Below are 8,671 nucleotides of genomic sequence, written 5' to 3'. Positions count from 1 at the left end.
TTGTGCTTTTGTGGTATGTGTTTAAAATGAAGAATGACAATATCAATGATACAATAGTACTATGTATGTAGGCACACACATTGTCTAATAACTTTTTCATTTTTCATGCAGTGCACACCTACCTTCAGCAGATCTTGCCTGACTTGTCTCTGCAGTCTCACCATCTCCTTCAGCCTGTGTTTGGACCTCTCCATCCAAATCTACAAACAATGTTACAGCCATTAAGGAGTGTAATGGATGTCAAGAGCTTATCATAAGAACATCACATTACTTGCTACATATGGACTGTACTACAGATAGCTGCGAAAATACTCGGTGTGGCATGTCGATAGTGTGCTGAGAGTAGTGTAAGCTTCTTATAACCTACAAGTGCAACATGGCCCATTGTAATTGTTAATAGACTGTTATACTATTGTAGTTGAGTGGGTGTTTTCGTTGTCAACTATTCCTGTGATGAATAGCCACATAAGTTATTTTGTGTTCCCTCACACAACATTATCCCTGTGCAACCACTCCAACTCCCTGGTTCAAGCCACCAAAGGTGTCCTTTTGGGGGTGGGCAAGTTGGTCAATTGGGGTAGGCCCCACACCCGGAGAAGGGTCCATACCCTCTGCGGCGGCACAGTGGACATAGTAGTCAAAACCCTATAAATGTATAGAGTCCACACTGAGTCAAAGAAAGATGTTGTTGCATGTAATTTGGTATCCAGTAACGATTCAAACTGTCTCTTATGAGTGTCTCTCTGTTGCACATCTGCATAACCACAGTTTGTGTGTGTTTTCTAACCAGATGTGTGACCTTTTTTACACTTTGTTCTCCGGTGGGTCCCCTGCCATGGGCATGTATAATTGTAACAAGTATTGTTCTGTGAAACTAGCATCCACCACTAGAGGAACCCAGAGATATGTTTCCACATTCTAAGTAGGCAGCTATATGTGTTACACCACTACAGGGATCCTGCTGTACCTGTCCCCAGTATAGGTAGGCAGATATAGATAGTGGCCGATTTTCAAATGGAAATAATATGAGCCACAATAATCTTAGGACCCTGTCAAACTGCTACTGTCATTCTTGGCTCAGTGCTGTAAGGTGTAGTGTTGAGGGTTGACTGGGCCTCAGGCCGAAAGGCTGCTGATGCTTGATGAAAGTGGTGTCCACACCATTGTGAGTCCCCATACTGGCTCATGTTTTGTTGGGGGCACAACGGTTTTGCTTTTATGTTAATTACCTAAACTCACAATTAAAAACAATTAAGTACTGAACCATACTTTCCTTAATCATTACTGTCCACTACGGTGCATACAATAAGATAGGACATGGTGATGGACAAATTAAATTCAATGGTTACAATCTACAGATACATGTGTATACTTACCAATCGGAAATAATGTGATGCTTTCCTCCTCACCAACATGCATCTGGTCCTCCTCATCAGCATCATCATCATCTAGTGTTGAAGTAATGACATATATATGATTAAGTAAGTACACTCAAAAATATGGATAATTATGGAGTTCATTGTACACTATGGCAGATTTACCTTCTTCCATTTCCCTCTGCACCGCCGAAGTGGGCCCAGCCTCCTCTGTGTCATCTCTGCTGCCATGGCCTGCTTCCTGTTGCTCCTGTCTCTGCAGTCTCCTCTTCTCTTCTGTGTGGCAAGTTAAATGTTGAGGCACATATCTAACACACATTCTACATACATTATCTTCAAGTGTGTAAGCGTTGCACACAGAAAACTAAATACTGATTCACAATACTGTTCAGATGCTAGTTACATGGACAGATATGTGCAGCAAGAGTTGTTGTTTTATGCAATCCTATTAAACTGCTATGCCTGCAAACACAATATTACATACATAAGAACTTACTGTCTCTTTTCACTTTTCTGCGCAGAGATGCTAGGACCTCCCTCTCACGCAGCTTTAAGTCCGACCACCTTCGCATTAAGTGGTTTTTGGTCCTAGTAACACCAGAAATTTTCTCCAGGGAAGAAATGGCATGGTCTAAAATAAAAATTTTTCTTTCTATCGGTCTTTCATAGACCTCCCTCCTTCCATCATAGTCCCTCTTATCAAAAATTCTGACCATCTCTGCCATTTCTTCCCTGGACATTCTGGTGGCTCGCTGTACAGGTGTCCTGCGTGGCATGGTCGCTGTCACAGCTCTCACTACTACAGAATGGAGAAGAGGAAGTGACAGTTTGGATAAACAGGAAGTTAGCATGCGCTTCTTGCGTCATCCGAACGTACGTTCGGACGCACTTACGTCATCCGAACGTTCCGAGACAAACACTCCCATAGGGTAACGTACACTTATAGGCGGCACATTTTAATGTTTCCTCGACATTCGGCGTCTGCGTCTTTCGAGGTAAGTTCGTGATTTTTCCTCTCTGACACGTACGTTTGTTAACGTACGTTCGTTCAGTTTGTTTCTTACTTTAAATGAAGTTTATGTCACCTCCGTATGTTTGTATTTCCAGGACAGGCCAGGAAACTATGGCAGTGGATATCTTTTCAGATTCACAATTTACACGTGATTTTATAGACCTCTATAGAGCACACCCTGCCCTTTGGAAGACCAAAACTAAATGTTACTCGGATAGGCTTCTAAAGGCAAAAGCACATGATGAACTCGTCCACTTATGTAAAACGGTCCTCCCAGAGGCTGATGTCCAGTTTGTCAAAAATAAAATTCAAAACTTAAGAACCGTGTTTAAAAAAGAATTAAACAAAATTGAAAGATCAAAAAGATCAGGGGCTGCAGCTGAAGATGTTTATAAGCCACGACTATGGTATTACGACTTACTTGCCTTCACCATTCCACATTTAAAAGGTCGTGAGGCTATATGCAGTTTATCAAGTGAACCCACTGACTTGAGTATCAACAGCGAGATGGCTACTGGTGACAAGGATCCTAACCTACAAGAAGAGGTATGTTTTTGGTGATAGTGTCACACTGACGATGTGTTTTAAATGTTTCTAGATTTTTAAAATGAAAATGTACGTTTGTGCAAAATGCATATTGCACATTTCACAGCCATGTATACTGAGGGTGGCTAAAAGGTGACCCTCACATTTTCTTATAGGTATGTTTCCACATTTCATGCAGAGAACAGTGGAATATGGTGGCTACTGTTCTGTAATCTTTCCATAAACCAAGCTTACTATTCACCTACACATACATGTCACATTTGTAGATTGCAATTTGATTGTCAAAAGGACAATGGGGGCCATCTTAGGTTTCTGGCTGCAGTAGTGTCTGATTCACACATTAAACAAGTGTGTGCAACAAACCACTACAAACAGACTGAGATGTCATGTTCTCCCTGCTTTCTGAGGTGTGGTGTGTTTATTTTGACACATAGAAATGATCCACACTATTATGTTAATCCAGTAATTACTAGTTGACACATTGTGATGTAGTGCCTATTTTGTTTGCTTACTAAACATGTAACGTCATGTTTGAATCGCAGTATGACAATGTTACCTACCCTTGCCCATTTGTACATTACTGACAATCTACTCCCAACATGAATAAGCTCTGAGTACATTGGACATACCTTACACTAAATGTACATAATGTTTACATATGTGTTTAAACTTTGTACAAATTGATGTATTTTCTGTCCATTAATTGTACAGACATCTGTAGCTGGTCCCTCCCAGGAGAGCACTAAACGCAGATTTGCCCTGAAAAAAACTTGCAAAAGAAGAAATGTTCTGGAAGACAAATGTGAGGAAGCAATTCAGCAGGCTGTTATGCTAATCAACAAAAAAGATGACTCCTGTGATGCGTTTGGGAATTTAGTGGCAACTAAATTAAGAGAATTTCCGGAAGATTTGAGGGCACACACACAAAGTGCAATCTTGGCTCTTTTGACTCGCACAAATATTCCAGCACCACAAATCCCTAATGCTACATTGGCATCCGAAAAAGACATACCTCAGCCTACATTCACACATCCACCACACATGCATCAACCTACATTAGCACAGACACAACACATGCATTATCCTACTACCTTACCACCAACACAACACATGCATCATAACGTCATGAGTCAGTATAGTCACAACTATCAGACACAACAGTATCAGCCCCATTTCTACCCTCATGAGAAAATACTTGACCATCCACAAACACATCTGCAACATCCACTGTATCAAAAACAATCAGAAACTGTGTGGCAAACTCAACCAAATTATGCGGATCTGTGATAGCTCCATCCGTGCCTATTTGTATACTGTTCCTTTAAGGACCAATGAAGAGAGACTAAAATGGAGGCAGAATGTTTGTACATTTAATAAACAATAGTAGTTGCCTGGCAGCCATGCTGGTCTATTTAGCGACACTATATGTGAGTTAAAGCAGTAACAAGCATGTAGCTAATATTGTGCCTTCTGACATAGATGTAATGAAAGCCTCATATGCTGCATCCTTGGTCAAGGCGTGTGAATCCTAACATTACAGACTATGCACTATCCCCACAACTCACCAACTGCTATGTATTTCCAATGATACACAAACTGACATATGACATAATGAGATAGACGTGTATGTAGAGTGCCTAGCACACCCAACATTCTGCTGTGTTCATTATTTGTTTGCTTTATCGGTCAGAATGCCCGAAATATCAGGTATGTAAGTGGCTGAGTCAGTCCAGACTGAGACAGGAATTGAGTACTGTGTGACCCACACTGCAAATAAATTGTTGTTTATATAAGTTTCTTGCTGTCACAAGGCAGTTTGGCCTAGGACAGTGTGGTATAGTTGCATTCTCTTATCAGTGCGGCTCACGCTGTATTCACTTCCTGTCTGTCTCAGCCACTTACATACATGATATTGAAGTCTTTACACCTGAACATGTAAAAAATGAACACAGCATAGTGCTAACTGTGGTAGACACTGTACATACCTATTTCTATCTCATGTCATATGTCATTTTGGCTATCCTTTAAAGGACACAAGATGTCAGACTCCATGTCCCTTTCTCTGTAGGTCTCCTTTATACTGTATGTTGTATGGCTTAAACATACTGTTCATGTAGCTGCTGTAGAGTTACAATCAGCCTCCTCTATATAGGATGCAGCAAAACGCGGGTACATTATGTAACCACACCTGTTTGTCAGCCTTGCTGATCAGGTCTACACAAGTAGTAATGACATAAGGTCAGCAGGATCGCCCTCTAACACATTTAGGCAATATCTTCCTACCTCACCTTTACTTTCATGTCTGCTTTACGTTGAACCTCGACATTCAGTATGAACAGATAAGCATGTTCTACAGCCACCTCCCAAATTGTGTGGGTGACTTGTTATTTTGGAGGGTACAACAAACATAGCGAAGTTCCTTTGTCTAACGTAATGTATATTTTTGTTAGCCCTGTGTAATTGTGATGAAGGCAACTTTGGTTACAATGCCAATCTTAAAGTACCTCTACATAGACTATGTTGTATTTTATTAAAGAAAGGTGTTAATAAAAATGTACTTCTTCACCTGATACGCTGGTGTCATTGTCTTCATGGTCTAGTGAGTATCATTGGTTTTTTGATGTACACTTCATTTTCCTTATTGTTGTATTGTGGCAATGTCCTATCATTAACAGCTACAGTAATTGTGGACTACAGGTTAGCTTTAATTAGTACTGTGTATAGACACGACATCCTAATTAGCACAGAATAATTAGTACATAATTAACTCTTTTACATGTCGTGTAACCATTCTGAACGGTATACATATACTTAATAAAACAACGAGCATTCATTACAGTAATTATGTGTTGGCATCTGATCACAACACTTTACTCTAATTGAGTGTTAATTATGCACAGTTTTATTCTGTGCTCAAATAATTGCAACTAATATGCATATCCATTGTAGACTATATAACTTCACTGCCTCACATGTTTATTGGGTTGTGTTAATAAGGCACTACAACAACACCCACATGAATCTGTAATGAAAAACACATGTTATGATGTCCCATGTCAAAACCAGTATGTGTATAAAGCAATGTTAATTGTGACGTATCACATATCTGGTACATGTGGTGCTTGACTTGTAGTTGATTAACAACAAACACATTTTTATATGAACTTAAACACATTTTATATAAATTTAATCACAGGTACGTGAAAACACAAGTTTCAAGAGATGTTTTGTTAAACAACAAAAATCAGACTATCCTGTCATCTTGCCAGTACACAGCTCCATCTGCAGAAAGAAAATAGTCAGCATAGGCCTCCCTATTATTTTTAGCCTCTGTAGTGACATTTCTAGGCGGACAGGGCTGCAGGTCAGTCAGGACATGTGGCTGTGATCTCCATTCACCTTCTACCACATTCCCAGTAGAAGCGTCCACCCTGTCCACAGCTTGCACAGGAAAGTATGTGGGAGCATGCTGTTGCCGAAGGAAGTTGTGCAGTACACAGCACGCATAGACAACTGTATCCACCTTGTCTATCCGCAGATTTATAGCAGTATGCATGACACGGAATCTACTGGCTAAGATGCCAAAGGCATTTTCCACTATCATTCTGGCCCTGGACAGGCGATAGTTGAAAATTTTTTGCCGGTATTGAATATTTCTATTTGGGAATGGCTTCAAAATATGTGGGTGTAACGGAAAAGCTTCATCTGCAACATAAACAAAATTGAGGTGGTTTACAGTCAGTGAATTGTCCGGTAAATTGAGCTGGTTGTTTGTAAGGCGATCAAAAAAAGTGGTTTGTTCGATGACACCCCCATCAGACTGGCGCCCATTGCGCCCAATATCCACAAATAAAAATTGATAATTGGCATTAACTAAGGCCATCAAAATTATACTAAAAAAACCCTTATAATTATAATAATAAGAACCGGTATTGCCAGGTGGAGTAATTCTTATATGCTTTCCGTCCAGAGCCCCGCCACAGTTTGGAAAGTCCCATAAACGGTGGAATTCAGCTGCAATATCCAACCACTCCTGTGGTGTTTGTGGAAACTGAAAAATGGAAGATAACAGAAAATTACACATTTGTGAGTCATGTAGATAAACATTATTATTATAGTCCAATCTACACAAACAGAGCACATGAGTGCATTGTAACAACATATATATTTAACATACCTGCCAGTGCTAGTTGTCTGTTTGGCTGCAGTAGAGCCTAAAACACACTCCTTACATAAACATGACACTAGCCAAGTGTAACTTGCATCACCAGCCACAGCCGGGACAAGGTCCTCCAGCACCCAAGGCTGAGACACCAAAGTGCGCCCCTCCATCCCTCCCACCTCAGCTGTCACACACTGATTGATATTATACTAAGAGGGCCACAGGGCCCACAACCTCCCCAACACCTTAATATTTATTTATCTGCCTTGTACTCACTTCCATTTAACCCCTCTTCTTATTTCTTTATGCTTCCAACACCATTATGAATGACAGCTGAATGAAATCTGTGGCCCCTCCTACACTGCACCCTGAGGCTGGAGCCTCTACAGCCTATGCCTGGGGCCGGCCCTGTCACCAGATTCTGCAGAAAACTGGTATTGATTTTCACAGACAAAACCATAGCATTATCAGTGTAACGTCCCTTTAATAACATGTTATGCAACATCAAATGTACATACCTTCATAAATTCACCCTTCAAGGCGTCAATTATTGCTTGGCACGTTTCAGGAATTATTATACCCAAAGCTTGAGGTGAAATTCCTGTTGAGAACTTTAAATCCTGGAGGCTGCGTCCAGTGGCCAGGAAGCGCAGGGTAGCTGTTAAACGCTGTTCTGGGGTGATAGACTTCCTCATCCAGGTATCCTCCTTAGAAATTAGTGGCGTAACCACATTTAAAATATAGTGGAATGCTTCTTGCGGCATGCGAAGATAATTCGTGTAATCATTTGGAACAGAGATGCTGAGGTCATGTAACAGGCTGTCATGTGAGATCAAATCTCTATCTTGGAGCCAGGTCTTTGCCCATGCACGGCCTTTCCTCTTTTGCCTAAGCACTTTTAAATTTTTACGCACTTGTAACAAAATTAATAAGGCAACACTAGCCCGCTGTTTTTGGGACATATGCAATGCCATTGCTGCACTGGAAACACGACAATAACGAACGAACGTCCACACCAAATGCAGCAACCTCTAGACTGCTGGTAAGCCTTTTATAAGATGGCTTTATGTCACTTCCGGAAATCTACTGAACGAACTTTCGTTGGGCGAAAGACCTGTACGCAACTTCCTCTTTCCTACTAGCCATTAACAATGACGTTCGTTCCGGGTTCATTGATCAGAATAACGTTTAGCATAATGGATGCGCTGCATCATACGTGCGTCACTTCCGCATCGTTCGTTCGCAAACGATCTGATCGTTTGCCACTTTCGACACCTCTTTACTAACGACCTTTTCATTTCTCGCCTTAATTGATCGTTCCTCGTTGCTTACGAACGATCGTTATCGCATGTCTGTACGTAGCATAAGACTATAGACTCAATTGTTCATCTCATCAGTTTATTTTCACTTTAAGGGCCCATTCACACTAGAATGATTTCGCAAAACGCTCAAGATCTAGCGCTTTTTAAAGCGCTAGTGCTATAATACCCTATGGGCCCGTTCTTACTTGGCTCCATCTAAATTAATACCAGAAATACATGCATGTGACATTTTGCTGTTCATTGCTTTGATGTG

At 40.8% G+C, this 8,671-nt stretch overlaps 1 protein-coding gene across 1 annotated transcript; it reads right to left on the bottom strand.

The window, feature by feature from the left end:
* Nucleotides 1–6,178: 6,178 nt before the first annotated feature.
* On the bottom strand, nt 6,179–7,860 carry LOC137533503 (putative nuclease HARBI1). The gene is made up of 2 exons (XM_068254880.1): nt 7,615–7,860; nt 6,179–6,985 (listed from the first exon to the last, which is right to left on the bottom strand). Exons 1-2 carry the CDS (start codon nt 7,858–7,860, stop codon nt 6,179–6,181), a joined length of 1,053 nt encoding a protein of 350 aa, XP_068110981.1.
* Between the last annotated feature and the right edge of the window lie 811 nt (nt 7,861–8,671).

The sequence above is a fragment of the Hyperolius riggenbachi genome, chromosome 9 (assembly GCF_040937935.1).
Source record: "Hyperolius riggenbachi isolate aHypRig1 chromosome 9, aHypRig1.pri, whole genome shotgun sequence".
In the NCBI taxonomy this organism is placed as follows: Eukaryota; Metazoa; Chordata; class Amphibia; order Anura; family Hyperoliidae; genus Hyperolius; species Hyperolius riggenbachi.
Note: the sequence above shows the minus strand (reverse complement) of the source record. Positions and strands in the feature narration are given on the sequence as shown.

Coding starts and splice junctions, on each gene's coding strand:
- LOC137533503 (XM_068254880.1), bottom strand. CDS start 7,860: ATGCCGCAAGAAGCATTCCACTATATTTTAAATGTGGTTACGCCACTA. Junction 6,986..7,614: donor TGAAGGGTGAATTTATGAAG/GTATGTACATTT, acceptor TCCATTTTTCAG/TTTCCACAAACACCACAGGA.